Raw genomic sequence first — 19,052 nt, forward strand, 5'->3', positions numbered from 1 at the left:
AGATTCTGTGTCTCCCTCTCTCTCTCTCTGCCCCTCCCCCGCTCATACTCTGTCTCTCTCTCTCTCTCTGTCAAAAATAAATAAACATAAAAAAAATAAAAACAAATGTATATGGAAATGCAAAGCGTTAAAAATAGCCGAGACTGGGGCGCCTGGGTGGTGCAGTCGGTTAAGCGTCCGACTTCAGCCAGGTCACCATCTCGCAGTCCGTGAGTTCGAGCCCCGCGTCGGGCTCTGGGCTGATGGCTCGGAGCCTGGAGCCTGTTTCCGATTCTGTGTCTCCCTCTCTCTCTGCCCCTCCCCTGTTCATGCTCTGTCTCTCTCTGTCCCAAAAATAAATAAACGTTGAAAAAAAATTAAAAAAAAAAATAGCCGAGACTATCCGGAAGAATATCAAAGTTAGAGATCTTACATTACCAGATGGGAAGACTATAAAAATTACAACTGCAATGCACTGAGATTTTCAAGACCCTGTACTAGGTCAAGTGAACACTCATGGAATAAGTAAACTTTGTAGTATCTCACACCATGCACAAATACCAGTGCTAGATGGATCACAGATCTAATGTGAATGATAAAATAAAGCTTTTAGAAGAATAAGAATCTTGGGGCAAAGATTTGTGAAACAGGACACAAAAATCACTAACCATAAAAAACGGGTATACTGCACTTCACAAAAATTAGAACTTTCTGGTCATCAAAGGACATCAATTGGAAAGTGAAAAAGCAAACCAAAGAGAAGAGATTTATAACAACGCATCAGACAAAAACTTCATACCAATAAAATATAAAGAGCCCCTGCCAACCAATAGGAAAAAGACAGACAAGCGAATAACTGGAACTTGTTAAGTGACTTGAGTAGGTGCTCCACAAGCGAGAATGTCCAAATGGCTAATAAAGATACAAAAGGGTGCTCTACTTGTCACTGCTTCTCAGGGAAAATGCAAATTAAAACTACAACAGAATCCACCCTTGCCAGAATGCCTGAAACCACGAGGAAAGACAACTTCGCCACTGACACGCTGCTGGTGGGAGTGTAGACCGGTGCGACAGCTGTTGCAAACGATTTGGCAACATCTTTAAGCTAAATATGCATCCATCCGATGATTCCGTAAGTTTCATCCTTATGTATAAACCCAAGGGAATGAATATACATATCCACCACAAGTTACGCACGGGAATGTTCGTGACAGCTTTAGGCAGAAAAGCTAAAAATTATGAACCCGAATGTCTATCAACATTAGAATGGATAAATAAATGGGGATACACTCATCTGATGGAATAATACACAGCAATGAAAAAGAGCCACTATTGTTATGGCTGCATGCACCGACGTAGTTGAATTTCGCAGATAACGATCATCATCAGACCCAACCAGACACAAGGGCAGGCAAACAAGTCTATGGGAGACCGAAGCCAGAGGAACAGTAGTTAAGTTTGAGTATGGAGTGGGAGCCTTGTCTTGATTGAGGTGATGGTTAGGAGGGTACATACATAAGTTAACGTTCACGGAGCTGTCCACTTAAGATCTGTGCACTTTATATGCTATACTGCATTAAAATTAGAAAAAAAAATTAATGTTTATTTATTTTTGAGAGACAGAGAGACAGAATGTGAGCAGGGGAGGAGCAGACAGAGAGAGAGAGAGAGGGAGTCACAGAATCCCGACCAGGCTCCAGGCTTGGAGTCGTCAACACAGAGCCCAAGGCAGGGCTCGAACTCACGAACTGGGAGATCACGACCTGAGCTAAAGTCGGGCACTTAACCGAGTGAATCACCCAGGTGCCCCTAAAATTTTTAAAGAATATGATCGCTACCTACATGTACCCTTAGTGCTCCATTTGGACTGGTCTCTTTGGCCACGGAACGTCAATGGTCTCCATGGCAGAAAGCAGTAGGAGCAGCTGGAGAGGGAACAGGGAAGGAGAGGAGAAAGCAATCACATGGGCCTCCTAGCAAAAAATAACCATCTTACAAAGCCTGTAGAGACATGCTCAATAAGTTCACCTACCGACCCAGTAGATACAATGATTAAAAGAGATTTATACACATGGCTACTGAAATGGCCTTTTTGTAAAGTCACCCTCTGTCCATGTTCATAGCAATTGTTTGTACCTCCGAGATGTAAAGCTGCTCATTTTCCCACAGGGCCAGTATTTCCCTTTTCCTACAGCCCTTTCATCCCCAAATGTTCCCTTCTCTGCCCCCGTCAAGGATTTCTCTGATGTTAATCACAATCCATAAACATTAGTCAACACATGGGTGTGTTAAGAAGGGGGGAGTAAAGTATCAGTGTAGGGAAACGCTCACATGTGCGGTCGTACCTTTGGAAAGCAAGAGAAAGTACAGTCGCTGCAGTCCGTGAAGACACCACAGATGGCGATGGGCGGAATGGCATTCGTCTGAGTTGTGTGACACCACTGTCCCCCTTAATCGTTCACACAGAAGAACAACAATGTTTCTCATCTTTTTATATCCCACTTACTTTCTAGGAAGACGAATTCTTATCTTTATGAAGACTGTGGAAGAATTTACATAATTACGTGGATTACTGTAGCTTATTTTCGGCAAGTTTTCAATTCCACACCCAAGGATGCATACATACCCCTTGAGACAGAAGTACACCTGCTATCCGTTAAAATGCCAGTCTTTCAAAAATTTTTCTAAGTATGTTCGAATGTGCCTTCCTCTTCTTCTTTTTAAAAATTCATGCGGTAAAGTTCTTAGGGATATTTTTCAAAACTTCAGTACTAAAGCGTTACCTTTACATGTAATGTGGCACCCTCTGTATTTCCCTTCTTACTCATCAGGAGAATGAGAATTATTGTACACTTAATCTCTCCTTTTACCGGTGTTTATAACTTCAGCAAATAGGCTAGCACTACAGCGCCTAAAATAAACTGTTATGAATGATCTAAGGTCTACACAACCAGAAGGTCTTTCATGAGGATAATTGTCACATATATTTCAACACGACAGTGCACATTTTGCGTGACCAGCCCCATAGAAAGTCAAAAATAAAACCGTCGTTAAGAATGTCATGTTCGTCAACCTTCCTGGATTTTAAACAAAGGAAACAAGAGAAATGACGATTTCCCCATCTACCTACAAGCAGGAAAACAAAGCTATAGCATTGGGTTCATATTTAACTTACATTTCCTTGTCTTTTTTTATTTAAAAAAAACTTTTTTTTTTTTTAACGTTTATTTATTTTTGAGACAGAGAGAGACATAGCATGAACGGGGGAGGGTCAGAGAGAGAGGGAGACACAGAATCTGAAGCAGGCTCCAGGCTCTGAGCTGTCAGCACAGAGCCCTATGTGGGGCTCGAACCCATAAAACCTGGTATCATGACCTGAGCCGAAGTTGGGACACTTAACTGGCTGAGCCATCCAGGTGCCCCAAACTTACATTTTAAATGTAGCCCTTTACACAGTTTTTTTAAGAAATCAGTAGCAATATAAAAAAATGAAAAAGCAGCTTTTCACAGGTAAATGAATCTGCAACTCTAACACAAACAAGCATGTTTGAAATGAACTCAGGAGGCTTGATTTTTTGTTCCAGTGGCTCATTGACTTATTATTTTATAGAGGTTTGGAAGAATTAATGAATTTCAAAATAGCTAATTTAACTCAGTCAGCCACAGGATCTGGCAGAGCAGTTAGAAGAAATGGGTCTTTTAAAATTTATTTCCTCTACTACTTTCCTTTTCTTATTCTTGCGTCTCCATTAGCCATATACAGTTACAAAATATTTGAATCAGGGTCTATGATGGTATGAAAACGACATGCAATAAAATCAATAAGGGAAAAAGGAAGGGGTGATTTTGCCTTATCTCCAAAATTAATATTATAAAGAGAAATTAATGTATTTATATATTGGGGGCTTTTTTGGATCTACTTCTACTCTACTCCTAATACTAAGAAAGAGTTCATATGAAGTATTTTCATATAAAATATTTCTTAGTTTACTTCTGATGTGACTAAGTGAAAGTGTTGTGAATTTTAGAATACAAGTCACTGGGCGGTGACGGTTTGCACGCAGTGTAACCACTGCAAACTTAGCATCAGAGGCTGTCTTTCTGGAATTCATAAGTAGGGTGGGGATGAAGGTATTTGACATGGGGCACCACCCCGAGTGCTTTTAGGTCTTTTCAAAAGCCCATTCTAGATTATTCAGAGACCCTCATTGCGATGGATTAGGTGCTCCTTCCTTCCTCTTCTTACTCTGCCTTTTTACCCATTTCATTTTCTGTCAAGTCCTTCTGAAGAAGAGGCAATGAAAATAAACGAAAATGAAACCCCTCAATTTCAACATCCAGGAGTCAATGGCATCTTCAATCATTACACTGACCATTTTTCTGGATCGTTTTCCATTAGCAACAAAGTCTGTTTAGTTTATACTCTGCAAGTAGTATTTTCTACTAGGATGCACAGTTAAAAAAAAATGACCTGAAGAGCTAACTTGGACATTTCCAAATCTATTTAACATAACTATAGATACAAACGGACATTTTCTTGGTTATTATAATTCTGTGCCTGAGGAAATCACATTTTGTGAATTAGCTATATGGTGGTAATAATTCATGTAAGATTTCCCATCATTACCAGGAATGACTGAAAGCTAGGAGCACAAAAGTTTCATGGACTCCTGAGAATTATATAGCCATTTGGGCCGCTAAAAAGTCTAAAAAGTCATTTCCAATAACCTTCACGGACAAAAATGTGAACAGAGTGATACAGTATTTTGAAAATATTTTAATATTTGCCATTTTTTGCCTGTGCTATTAATATGTACATTGCTTTAGTAATAAATATACTACTATTACATAGAGTGCAATATTTTTAGTATTCGTAACTGTTTGAAATTAATGCTGCTATTATCAAGAAAGGAATAAATAAATATCATGCCCAAATTCCAAACCAATGCTCAAGAGATTATCACTAACAAAAATTATAAAATAAACATGTTGGGCATTATCTTTTTAAGCATGATTCTTGTAAACACAGCCAAGATCACTTTTCTCAGTCCTGACATTTCCTGTGATGGCTTTAAAAGAAAATACAACGTACAAATCCTATCTTTTTTTTTTTCTTTTTGCATAGGGAATGAATTCATTGTATTTGAAAAGGAAGCAATCTTTTGGTGAAAGGTCTCCATCACATAGTACTTGCTTTCTGTAGGAATTCAGAACTTTGGAGCAACAAAAGGGCTCTGTGGAAGTTTATAAAATATGCTCTCTGCATTTAAAATTTAACAGAAAAATTTCAAGACAAGTCAGAGTCATGATTCTAAAATAGTATGTACATAATATCCGACTCCGGGAGGGCATGCCTCGCTGCAGCACAACGCAGTACACAGATGTGAAGCACAGTGTTTCATAGAATTTTCCTTTAGATTTTCTTCGCATCAGTGCCTAAGTGGATCCTGATTATGCCCATTCCGCTTGTCACAGACAAGGTAGAAGGGGGACGTGAGGACAAATTTAAAGCGGATGATGGAAAAACGGGCAAAAATGCAGCACATGTGCTTTAAACGGTGCACTTTATAAAATAGTTTGCTTTATCCATAGTCTTTTACAAAGTGCAGTATTACCTAAAACAGAGACGTGTACCTCAATATTCGGCAATAACCATTAAAACAACCTGCCAGGAAAGAGCAGTGCGAAATTAAAACCGTACGTAGCTTAGCATGCATGTCAGACGGGTCCCCAATACAGAGTATGGGACCTTACGTTCCTGTATCTTTTTTTTTTTTCTTTTACTTTTTAGAAAAGGACTCATAACAACAGGTTACCATCGTAGGCAACCATAAAACAAAGACAATAAGTTAAAACCCTCTCTCAGGAAATGAGCGAACGCCACGCATCAAATTCACTACACAATCTCTGCACTGCTCCGCGGGGGCCCATCTCTTAAAAGGCCACACGGTCCCCGAGGCAAAGCAAAAGGCATCATCATCACCATACGTGTGACTCCTGCGGGCGGACGTCTGGAACACCCGAGACTCGTTTTGTAAGCAGCTCGAACCTGACCCGCCCCTAAGTAGGTTTACAGACACCCCTGCTCTTTCAGGAACAGTCCTGTTGGCGTCACGCCAGGTCACTCAACAGTAAAACGTGTGCTCTGTTCACAGTAACATTCTCCGTGCAGTGCTTTTTGGACACGGGCAACCAGTTGGGTTTGCCTGAAAACAACTCCCTAAGAGGCAGGTTCCGCGAAGACCAACGGGGCACGTTTTTAAAAGCGCACGACGTCACCTCAGGCACAGGCTGAGGGCACGCGGGTGCGATGGGTCGTCGGCGGCGACAGTCCTGCCCTCCGCCCGCCCGCGCTCAGTCCGAGAAGTGGGAGAGGGTGTCCGGGTTGCTGCCGTCAGCGGGGTGGCCGGGCTGCAGTGTCTTCGTCGGGGTGGTCTTCCCGTGGGACTGGGAGGAGGACGAGTGGGAGCTTTCGCTCGAGCTGCTGCGCGTCTCTGTGCTGGTGCTGGTTTTCTTCATTTTCCTTCTCTTGGCCAGAGGGGCCTTATCGACATTCTGCAGGCAAAACCCCTCTCTCTTGTATTTGTTAAAGGCCTAGGGGAGAAAGAGAGGGAGCCTCTGTGAAGGCAAAGGGGCTGACGCTTTCCGGCACGTCTGACTTCTAGAAGACAACTTTCGGTTGGCAACCACGGCTCCAAGTTGTTTTGGGAACAAAGTCCTTAAAACCGGTACTTGCCAACCTCCTGGCAGGACGCACAAGCTCAGGGGAAGAGTCCCCAGGGCTCCGTGTAAATCAAACCAGCCAGGCTGCTCAGGAGTCCTGATTCTTCCTCAATCTTTTGACGAGGTCAGCGCTACCTCTCAGTAAAAAACACTAACCACCCCCCCTCCAACCCCCATTACTTTTACTGGTCCTGCGTCTGAGATTTAAATCCAACCACAGGGGCGCCTGGGTGGCTCAGGTGGTTAAGCATCGGCTTAGGTCATGATCTTATGGTTGTTGGGTCCGAGCCCCGCATGGGGCTCTGTACTGACAGTGATGAGCCTGCTTGGGATTCTCTCTCATTCTCTCTCTCTCTCTCTCCCCCTCCCATGTCTGTCTCTCTTTCTCAAAATAGATAAATAAATAAACTTATAAGAATAAAATAGAATAGAATAAAATAAAATAAAATAAAATAAAATAAAATAAATTCTGACCACAAAACCCCAATACAGAGCAGACCTGATCCATTACGGGCCCCTGCTCTCCACTTCCAAGTCGGGGTAATCCGGGTGGATCTTGGACACTTCATCTACACAGAAAGGCTCGGCGCCACATGCCTCGGCCTGGTTACTCTTCCCAGCAGCCTGTCCCTACTTTTCTTGGTCTCCAGCTTGGGTGTCACTGGGGCTACTACTGATCACTTTGCCTCAAATACCACCGGGAAGATGGGCGACCATCTGCTACAACCTTCGCAGTCACTCCCTGCGCACCTCAATGGTATCCTCGTTCGTTAATTTTTGATCCACGTCTGCCGCTGAAGAAGAAACTGTCCTTTTTCCTCTCTCAAGATGGTCCCTTCAGAGGTAATTGTACTTCTCCGGAACTCACCTATTCCTTATGCGATTATCTTAAAGCATTAGCAGCTGCTTGGTACAAATGCGTGTACTCTGACAACACGTCCCCCGCAGCCTCGAGGATATGTGATGTGTCAATGGTTGTTAAGTGAACAGACTTTCACATGTGCCTTCGCTCCTAATATTTATTTATGGCTTTCAAAGAAAATGATTCAGCTTATTTGAGAGAGAAAAATTCCAATATGAAGCCTATTGTTTTCATGATCTCCCGAAAACTTTGCACTACTCAAATGTCACACGACTGCCCCATCTCACAAGCTCATTCTAAATGTCATATGAGTGCTTGTGGGTCAGCAGTGACTCTGATGCCCCACACACTTTGTGTTAATCCATGTGTTTATATCACGAAGGGATTTATAAGAACATACCTAAACTTAAAAAAAAACAACCGCATTATTTTCAATGTACCACTAAGCATGTGTCTCTGAGGTCATGATTCAAACCCGCCCTATGTGTGCAGAGCCCAGGGCCTTACGTGGAAGGTGGCTTTCACACAGGTTTGCACAGCAGCCCCTGAAGATCCTAGAATGTCTGGAGTCATCAGAGGATTTGAGGACAGCTGACTGCCATCTTGAAGCCATTCATTGTGTCTCAAGCCTGACATTTTAAGCCTTTTATTTGGATCGACTGTGAGAAGTCCTATGGGAATAATTGAGATATTTTTATTTTATGATTTGTTGCTTCAGACATAAATCTCAATGAGGTTCACATGACACAATGGTTTCTATAAGGCTTCAAACTCCTACTAAGGTAATTACATTTTCATATACATTTAAATCTCCTAGTAAATGCTGGGTGCTAATTGATGATAAGGCCTACAATAGCCTATGTCTGCTGTAGGCTAACTGGCTTCTTGATCAGGAGAAAATTAGCACCCAACATAAAGACGCCCACTGGCGAATGGGAAGCTCCAAGGGAACAAAGAGCACTTAGATGTACTTCATTTGTGTACAAGCAATTCTTTTTTTAATGTTTATTTATTTATTTTGAGAGAGAGGGAGCGTGCACGTGTGCGCTCATGAAGGGGGGAGGGGCAAAAAGAGAGGAAGAGAGAGAATCCCAAGCAGGTTCTGCACTGTCAGCTCAGAGCCTGACGTGGGGCTCCATGGCGTGAACTGTGAGATCATGACCTGAGCCCAAATCAAGAGTCGGACGCTTCACTGGCTGAGCCGCCCAGGCGCCCCTTGTGTACAAACATCTTGTACAAGTCAGTAAGTGCCGTAAGGCAGGGGAGATATGGAGATGGAGACACAAAGAGGAGCTCTGAGTTGATGTACAGACAAAACCAACTAGGACAGCATCAGGCGACGAGCGCAATAGCAAAATCCCCAGGCACAGTGTGTTAGCCGCCCAAGGGAGGGGCTCTGACCAGAGAGTGGGAGCACCCTGGAAGGCTTCCAGAAGATGAGTCCTGGGGGAATGGGTACAGGTGGGCTCAACAAAGAGGGATGCCCCAGGAATTACAAAGCACCAGAGTAAAGTCACACAGGAATCTGAGGGCCGGCACATTTGAAGAATTCAAAGGCAGAGTAATGGTAACAGGAAGAATAGGCAGGCAGGGCCAGGTCACCAAGGACTTTGAATCTCAAATGCTCCCATATAGGAGTCTGACCTGAAGCTAACAGGGACTCTCTGAAGGATTTTTAACAGAAGAGAGGCATGAGCACGTCTGGATACGAGGAAGGTCGCTCTGCTGGTCGATAACGGACAGGTAAAGTCAGAGGAAGTGAGACAGGCTGAAAGGATGGCGTGGGATCTCAGGAGAGGAAGGATGGCAAGACCCGAGGGCGGCCATGTGAACCGCAGGAGGTGGTGAGGAGAGACACTGAACCTGCAGCACTGAGTGGCTGCGAAAGGTAAGGAAGGTGCGGGACGTACGGTGATGTCCAGGTTTCTGTCTTGGTAATTTGGCTGCTTGGCAGTGCAAGAGGGGGATGGGAAGAGGCATATTTGGGGGGAAAGGATAGTAAAATAGTGTCAGTTCGTTTTGGAGGTGTTAGATTGAGACACTGTGGACCCTGTGCATGTGGGTAAGACTACTAAGGGACAGAGTTCTGATAAGAAAAAAAATAAGGCCGGGGCGCCTGGCTGGCTCAGTCAGTTAAGTGGTGGACTTCTGCCCAGGTCATGATCTTGTGGTTTGTGAGTTCTGGCCCTGAGTCCGGCTCTGTAGTGACAGCTCAGAACCTGGAGCTCAGAACCTGCTTCGGATTCTGGTGTCTCCCTCTTTCGCTGCCCCTCCCTGGCTCACGCTCTGTCTCTCTCTCAAAAATAAATATTTTAAAAAATTAAAAAAAAAAAAGGTTCAGTAGACTAACCTGGAAACCTTTTAGAACACATGTAAGCTCTATGAGTAATTAACAAATAAATATATGCACAATGAGTATGATTCCACTTTAACCACTACACATCATACAAAATGTAAAATTGCATCAGATTCTTACCTTGGATCAAATCTTTAGCTTCTTGGGATACATTCTTCCAGGCTTCTCCTTCAAAGGAGAAGTCTCCCTTTTTAATTTTCTTCATGATCTCCACTGCACTGGTACATGTCAAACTTTTGTCGTGAGATTGGAATGGGACTTGCCCTGACAACATTGTATACTATCAAGAAAAAAAGGGAACAGAACAGAATGTCTGCCAAAGTCATTGTCAAAGCCACTCCAGTAATCTCACTACTAACTTCATCAGCATAGTTTACCAAATACAATAACTAGCCTTACCGGATTTAGAAGATTATGTAGATTTCTATCACTGAAGCAACAAACACATTTCAAAGCCTTGTAAATAAAGTGAGCCGGCTTATTATGATACCAAGATTTAAAGAGCAAGAAAAACAAAACAAGGATAATCCGGCTGCTTCTGAAAAAATAGTATTCGTGTTAACAGAGAATTGAGAGGGAGCAGAATGCCTCAACAGCTATTTTTTAATGCAATTGTTTTTAGTTTATGCATTTATTTTGAGAGAAAGAGAGAGAGAGAGAGAGAGAATAAGTGGAGGAGGGCAGAAAGAGAGGCAGAGAGAGATCCCAAGCAGGCTCCATGCTCAGTGCTGAGCCCAAAGCAGGGCTCGATCTCATGACTGTGAGATCATGACTTCATGACCCTTAACCTACTGAATCACCCAGGTACCCCAATAGCTATTTTTTTCTATTCAATTCCACACATCTTTTCCCTAGGACATTTTCTTTCTTTCTTTTTTCTTTCTTTCTTTCTTTCTTTCTTTCTTTCTTTCTTTCTTTCTTTCTTTCTTTCTTTCTTTTCTTTCTTTCTTCAATTTTAATGTTTTTATTTATTTTTGAGAGAGAGAGAGAGAGAGAGAGAGAGAGAGAGAGAGAGAGAATCAACGGGGGAGGGGCAGAGACAGAGGGGAAACACAGAATCTGAAGCAGGCTCCAGGCTCTGAGCTGTCAGCACAGAACTCAATGAGGGGCTCAAACTCATACTGTGAGATCATGACCTGAGCCAAAGTCAGATGCTTAACTTACTGAGCCACCCAGGTGCCCCGGAAGATCCTTGTTCTAAGGAGGGAAATGCTAGGACACCTGAAGAACAATGCCAGAACAATCTAAGAAAACCAGAAACCTCCCTAAATCTTCTTTCCTTCATCCTTCCTGCACACCGGCAACATTCACACAGCCGACATCTTTTCCCGAAGTTTCCCTCTTCAGACTCCTACACTGGCTTCCCGACATTCACCGGGCACCTTTCAAGCTCCAGCCTCGTCTTCCCTCCTGGGCTCAGCCTCTGCAGTAGCTGTATTCCCACCCCCTATTCTGCACCGATAGTTCCTAGGCCTCCTGGACTGCGCACAAGCTACTCGGTCCCCTCAGAAGGCCATTTTCTTTTCTGAGCTGGCAGAGGCCCACCCACCCTTCGGTGTAACTTTCCAGGGTGTGTAACGAGGGCCTCCGCCATCTGTCATAGTTACTCCCGAGAGAAGATAGGCGGTAGGAGGGGAAAATGAGCTTTAGCGTCAGACAGACCTGGTTTCCAACAACTGCTTTTTTGCTTACTAGCTTCTGTTTTCTAGCTTTTTAGTTTACTAGCTTGGGTATGTTAGTTAACCTCTCTTAGACTTTTTCTTCATCTACACAACAAATGTAACAGGATCACACAACCCATTGCACGTGATAACAGCGGGAGCCTGCTCACTAATATACCAGGCTTCACTCCGTTCTTCCTCCTCTTTCTCTGGCTGGAAGGCAGCAGGGACCCCATTTTCTCAATGGAAGGTGGGGAATCAGAACAGTGAGTCAGGCGACCTTACAGCCCCTTCCTAAAGGTCTGCTTTCTAGATCACTGGAGGCTCCAACACTTCAGCATGGATTCCCCAGAGAGCAGAGTCTAAAGCAGAAGTGAAGACACAATTACATTCCTGAGCGGGAAGAATTGAGAACAGGGAACAGTGTACACACCAAAGGAACTGCAGGGATCAGCTGCCATGCTGAATGCGGTACAAGTCAATATGGTGCTGGCATCGACAAGCACCTATTGATCTGGTCAACAGATCGTTCTTGATCTCTGTCAATAGGAAGGATCAAAGCAGTAGGTCTTCACATACCAAGGATAGCATTCACTGTCTTGCCCAAGAGCTGTGTGACCTCTCCTGCTCTGTTATAATATAGTCTGTTAGGACCTTGATCATCTCGACATTCTCAAGAATCCCATGCTGGCTCTCTATACTGATGTCTTCATTAAGTGAGACCTGGTGAGCAGGAACTAGCAGGTATCCCAAATGCCTTATAAGCACATAAACGTCAGAGGGACGGAGATGAACTCCATAAACGTTCAGGGGACTATCACATTGGTAAAGACTTTAGAGCTCCAATGGTTAGGGGCATAGAGACATTTCCCCTGAAAGATAAATTGCTGTACCTTGTCCCACTAAGAAAGAGGTGCAGGACTCAGTGGGCTTCCTTGGATTTTGGCGACAGCGTACATTGCACTTGAGAATCCTGCTCCAATCCATTTATCAAGTGACCTGGAAGGCTACCAGTTCCAAGTGGGGCCCAGAGGCAAGAGGGCTCTGCGGCAGGTCCTAGCTGAAACACAAGCCGTCCTGCTACCTAGGCCATAGGATTTGGTTGACTCGATTGTGTTAGAGGTATCTGCGAAAGGGAAGAATGCTGTGTGGAGTCTCTGGCAACTGCAACAGAGGAGTTGTAGAGCAGACCTGAAGGATTCTGTGTGGGGTCATGCCTTCCATGGCAGAGAACTACTCTCTGAAAAGCATCTCCTGGACGCTACTGGTTCCTAGTAGACTATGAATGCCTATAGAAGGGATACCAAAAGCAGTGCATCTTATACTATGATCAGCACTGATTCACAAAGCCCGAGCAGCGATCCAATGTACTGTGGACACAGCACACTTAGAATCAATCCTAGGAAGTCCAGAAGGCATGAGCAAGTTACATTCACAGGTGCGTGCCACCTATCTCTGTTGCACCAGCACTTCTTCCTCAGTTCAAGCCAATGGCCTCATTGAGGAGGGGTTCTCTAGGATTTCCCTCCTCTATGGAGGAAGAAAGGAAATTGAGACTGCTCGATAGGTGGCCTGCTAGAGCGTGAAAAACTCAGTGAAGGCAGCTGCTCAGGACAATACCCCGTGGGGTTGGGGCTCTGTCCCTGAGGATGGTGTTGAACCACTGGCTGATCCATTGGTGCTGGATCCCCCATATCTGATTCTGTGAGTGGAGGATTATGTTTTAAATGGAATTAGCTGTCACCCCACAGGTATGTTAAATGTACCCGTGGGGTAGCATATGATCCTAGCCCATGTAAATACTGTGTGTTATGGACTGAATGTTTGTCTGCCTCCAGAATTAATACGTTGAAGACCCAACCCCCAACGCGCCTGTATTTAGAGACAGGGCCTTTATGGAGGTAATTAAAGTTAAATGAGGTCATATGGGCGGGGTCCTGATCCAATAGGATTAGTGTCCTTATAAAAAGAAACACCAGAGAGCTTGCTCATGCTCTCTCTCTAAGCATACACACTGAGGAGAGGCCATGTGAGGATACAGAGAGCAGGTGGCTGTTTACGACTCAAGGACAAAATCCTCACCAGCCACCAGCACTGCTGGCATCTTGGTATTGGAATTCCCAGCATCCAGTCTGTGAGAAAATATATTTCTGTTGCTTAAGCCACCTAATCAGTGGTATTTTGTTATGGCAGCACCAAGCTAAGACACCGTGTAAGCTCTATTTTAATTAAAGTCCCGTATGTTTGTTTAAAAAATTTTTTTAATATTTATTTTTGAGAGAGAGAGATTGTGTGTGTGTGTGTGTGTGTGTGTGTGTGTGTGTGTGAGAGCAGGGGAGGGGCAGAGAGAGAGGGAGACACAGAATCCAGGCTCCAGGCTCTGAGCTGTCAGCACAGAGCCCGACGTGGGGCTCGAGCCCACAAACCACGAGATCATGACCTGAGTCGATGTCAGATGCTTAACTGACAGAGCCACCCAGGCATCCCAAAGTCCTGTAGGTTTCTGACAGGGATTGCATATCTATGAGGTAGACGGGGGTTGTAATCATGCCATATGATACTACATGATGCAGCTGCCTGGAGTATTTGTTTTACTCAATGGGGGTAATATAAATTATTTTCAAACTATAATAGCTACATTCATGTTTATTAGATATAACATACAAAAAGGCCATAGATTTCCTTTCTTTTTTTTTAAGATTTTATTTTGTTATTTTTTTAAAGATGTTATCTTTAAGTAATCTCTACACCCAGTGGGGCTCAAACCCACAACCCCGAGATTAAGAGTCACATGCTCTTCTGACTGAGCCAGCCAGGCACCCCAAGGGCCACAGATTTCTAAGGCAAATCAGGAGACTCCAAATAAACTTTGTGCTTGTGATGGAATAACTGAGGCTTTGTATCTAGATCCTCTGAAGATATGCATTTATTCATGTAGAAAAGTTCACAAAGCACTCTGGGTTTTTTGTGTTTTTTTTTTCACAGTTTAAGGTGTATACTAACATTCTGCATACGTATTTCATTGTGTATCTCTAAACGGCAAAGATCTTTTAAAAACCACAACAACACCATTATCACATCTAAAAAAAATTAGCAGTAATTCCTTTATATCATTCAGTACCCAATCAATATCCAAATTTCTCCATCTGTGTTATATAAGTCATATGTATCTATAATAATTATATCTGGATGACTTAGAGTTTGAACCTAATAAATAGCATTAAAATTAGAATTTGCTTGAATCAGAATTGAAGTAAGTGTAAATATTGTTTCCTAAGTGTCTTTTAATCTGTAGGGTCTCAGGCTCTTTTCTTTTTTCTGGGAGAAACTGGGTTGTTTGTCCTGTAGAACGGCCCATAGTTTGGATATTGTGACTGTACTCCTGTGGCATCATGTAAGCTGTTCTTTGCCCCTTGCTTGTCTTAGAAACTTGACAAGTAGATCTAGAGAGAAGCATGGCTTCCATCCGTGCTGTGACACACAGCTATTTCCATGGATGTGGCATTCGGAAGCTCTAAAACACTTGTCCACATCTCTAAGCCTTTTTTGTAAAACTTTAAAAAGCATGATGATTAAAACTGACCTGTATTTAAAGTAAAGGCTCTTTCACAAGGGGTACTTTTATATTATTACTAAAATTGGAAAGCTCCCCTTTATTTAGACTAATTTTTTCGGAGAATGTTAATGAAAATGTAATCAGTTTAAGCCCTTAAACAAAACTCTCAAATCTATAGCAGTTCGTTGTTTAATTTTATTGAAAAAACCTTATTCATAAATATTTTCATTTGAAAATTATAAATGATGAGTTAAAATTGCTGAAATAAAAACCATATAAAGCTTAAAAATAAAAGAGGAACCATCCTGCAGGGACAACTGGTTAGCCACTGTGGGAGAATCGACACCAAAATAAATCCCAGATGGAGTGCAGATTTAAGTATAAAAATAAAATATAATTCTGGAGGGAAATTTGGGAGAATATTTTTATAATCTTGGGTTGGGGTAGGGGTGTGTGACAATCTGACATCAAAACCACATGTCACAGGGGGGCCTGGGTGGCTCAGTCAGTTAAGCGTCCTACTTCGGGCCAGGTCATGATCTTGAGGTCTGTGAGTTCAAGCCCAGCATTGGGCTCTGTGCTGACAGGTCAGAGCCTGGAGCCTGCTTCAGATTCTGTGTCTCCCTCTCTCCCTGCCCCTCCCCTGCTCATGCTCTGTCTCTGTCTCTCTCAAAAATAAATAAACATTAAAAAAATTTTTTAAAAACACGTCATAAAGGAAAAGACTGATGTCTTACTACAGAGAAATAAAAAAATTCTCCATTTAAACCCTGAAACAGAAGTGAAAATCCCATGATACTATAAACAAAGTTTTCAAATGACAAAATCAGAATAAAAACATCTCCACTATCAATGGCAGACAAAGGATTAAAGTCCTTCACAGAGCTTTAAAATGGGCAAAGCTCATAAACAGCAATTCATAAAAAAGAAAATACAAGTGTCCAAATACATGAAAAGATGCTCAAAACTGAATATTCATCAAAGAAATGTATGCAAATTACAACAGTAGAAAATAATTTCAGATTGAAATTGATAGTATCCGATGTATTCACATACAGTTGATGGAACATGATCTGGTAAACCTTCTAGAAGGAATTTGAGGCATAGATGTCAAAATAAAGATGTGCGTGCCCTTCTCGTAGGAGTTTATTCCAGGGAAATGAGACAAATGCAGCCACATCTATTAAAAAATAGTCATTTGTGTAGTTTGTAAGTAGTGAAAAACTGGAAAATGCTAACTGCTCATTATAAAGAAAAAGTTAAATGAAGTTTGGAGGCTCAAACTACACGTATAATATAAGCTCATTTGCTAAAAAACCCAAACAGCTGTACACGTAAACAAAGAAGCAAAACAAAGAAGCAGAAAGCCAGAAAGCACACGGAATATGGTGGCGGCAGGCAGTGGGCTAGAAGAGGGGGAGCTCACGCACATCACCTCCACACAATGTCATGAGTGAGTCTGCTCGTTCCTCTACTCTTTCTGTATTGTCCGAAAATTTCTCCCTAAGATTATGCATTACAAGTTACATGCAGAAAAAGTAAAGCTATTTTGAGAAGAAACATGCCAAGATTATTTTTCTAGCTTAATGTTCTGTTTCTGATCACAGCAGCCCAGGTCATTTTGTGAAAAGCATGTTTACCACGATTACTATAAGTTAACCATAAATATTTCCCGCTTTATCCATTAATTTGTTAACTTACCCTAAATCACTGTCTTTCATTACATTTTTAGTCTGAAAATCTCAGAATATATATATATGTGTGTATATGTGTATGTATATATATATATATATAAGCTTATATATATGTATGTATGTGTGTGTGTGTATATATACACATATACATATATATATGTATATATGTATTTATCTATTTATTTTGAGAGAGGGGGCATGCAGGTGTGCATGTGAGAGAGTAGGGGAAGGGCAGAGAGGGAGAGAGAGAACCCTAAGCAGGCTCTGTGCCACCAGGGCAGAGCCAGATATGGGGCTCAAACTCACAAACCATGAGATCATGACCTGAGCCGAAACTAGGATGCTTAACCAAATGAGCCATCCGGGTGCCCCCTCACGGAACATATTTTTTATTTTTTACTTATTTCATTTATTTTTTATTTTTTTTTAAGTTTTTTTATTTTTTTTATTTTTATTTTTTTTCGATATATGAAATTTATTGTCAAATTGGTTTCCATACAACACCCAGTGCTCATCCCAAAAGGTGCCCTCCTCAATACCCATCACCCACCTTCCCCTCCCTCCCACCCCCCATCAACCCTCAGTTTATTCTCAGTTTTTAAGAGTCTCTTATGCTTTGGCTCTCTCCCACTCTAACCTCTTTTTTTTTTTTCCTTCCCCTCCCCCATGGGGAATATATTTTTTAACGTTTTTCTATTAATAAATCACTTTGTTATTTTCATATTATATCTGATATGCATCTTTTGAGAATATACTATTGCGTCTTTAAAAAAAATACTATATAAATTCTTATGCATATAAAACGCAATACCTTAAATATTTCAAAATAAACCAAAATAAAAATTCCTACATTGTCTCCGATGTAAATTTTAAAAAAGGGAAATAGCCTTTGGTCAGACCTTTACTTGGTTGTGCCGAAAAGAAACCAATTTGTCAATATCCCCGGCAACTTTAAGAAAAACAGTAGGAAGAGATAGGTAAGAGGCCATCCAGGAACTGACTAGGTTTAACGGCTCTAATGAAATGAACTCACCAAAATGACGCCCAGGCTCCAGAGGTCACAGGACTCGTCGTAGCCATTATGGTTCAAGAGCTCCGGGGCGGCATAGTGCAGGGTGAAGCAGGGTGTCTTGAGAGGCTGGTTATCAGGCGGCTTTAAGCGCGCAAACCCAAAATCGATTACTTTAATTTCCAAATTGTCGTTTTCGTCAGTGAACAATAAATTCTGCAAGATACAAACACATAAATTAGTCTCCCGTGACAATGTCCTGGGACTTGGTGACACCATGTACATAACATTGTCTATCTCTATGCTGATACGGGATTCGGACACGGAGAGAGGTCTGATGGAGAGGGTCGGGGAGCTGGACGACACTGTACTGTTCTTCTCTGGCTTATGCTTGTTTATATTATTTCAATTTTACAGTGTCTTATGAAACATTTTTCGATTGCACCACGCCTCTTCCTGTGTCAGAGCCTTTGTCTACATTTTTCGGATGGCGTTTGTCCTCTACCCCCTCCACCAACCTCGGTACCGACCAGGCCCACGTGCCCCTACTGCTTGCTTAGAGATACCGCCCTCACCCCCCCACCCCCCCAAACGTGCCACCGCACTGAAGTTAGGACTTTTTCTATTTTCTCCTAGCATATTTGCTTTTCCTTTCTGGCACTTAGCATCTCGGCATTATTAGTCCACTGTCTTCTTCCTCATGAGTCCATAATTCCCTAAGGGCGGGGACTATGTGTCCACCTTATTTATGACTCTATTCCCCAAACCTGCTGCACTCATATAGTAGGTGCTTTGGTAAATATCTGCCCACTGAATAAAGTCATAAATAAAATAGTTGTATCCAGTATAGCTTATTAAAGAAGACACGGTAGGCTGGCTTCCAACTGGCTGGCTCAGTTGGAAGAGTGTGTGACTCTTGACCTTGGGGTCGTGAGTCCAAGCCCCACACTGCATGTAGAGATTGCTTAAATAAATTAAAAAAAAAAAAAACAAAAACCTTTAAGAAATAAAAACAAATTAAAGAAGACATGGTAAAGACATACATTACATTTCAGAATATTTTCTCCAAAACAGCTAAGACTTAAACATTTTTTGGATGCTTATGGATATTATTCCTCAATTATGCACACAACATTGTTCTCTTGAATCCCTCATCTGCCAAGCCTTCTCAGTCACTAAGCTTTTACTGTACTGTTTTCGTGTTTATCACAT

The 19,052-nt window shown here is 42.3% G+C and overlaps 1 protein-coding gene across 11 annotated transcripts in view; it reads right to left on the minus strand.

Moving 5' to 3' along the window:
* Positions 1 to 650: 650 nt before the first annotated feature.
* Positions 651 to 19,052, minus strand: part of RPS6KA5 (ribosomal protein S6 kinase A5) — a 182,455-nt gene continuing 164,053 nt past the window's right edge. For 6 of the 11 annotated variants that reach the window (XM_040478005.1, XM_040478007.1, XM_040478009.1 and 3 more), the window contains 4 exons: positions 17,865 to 18,056; positions 10,041 to 10,200; positions 8,072 to 8,235; positions 4,737 to 6,573 (listed from right to left, as the gene is read on the minus strand). In XM_040478005.1, coding sequence (XP_040333939.1) covers positions 6,334 to 6,573; positions 8,072 to 8,235; positions 10,041 to 10,200; positions 17,865 to 18,056 — 756 coding nt within the window. In that variant the 3' untranslated portion in view covers positions 4,737 to 6,333. Of the gene's footprint in view, positions 1,401 to 2,275; positions 2,520 to 4,736; positions 6,574 to 8,071; positions 8,236 to 10,040; positions 10,201 to 17,864; positions 18,057 to 19,052 lie in introns of those variants that run through there. The other 5 variants (XR_005791137.1, XR_005791136.1, XM_040478006.1 and 2 more) reach the window with 5 other exon arrangements.

This window comes from Herpailurus yagouaroundi, unplaced genomic scaffold (assembly GCF_014898765.1).
Source record: "Herpailurus yagouaroundi ecotype Mexico unplaced genomic scaffold, PumYag 141, whole genome shotgun sequence".
NCBI lineage: Eukaryota > Metazoa > Chordata > Mammalia > Carnivora > Felidae > Herpailurus > Herpailurus yagouaroundi.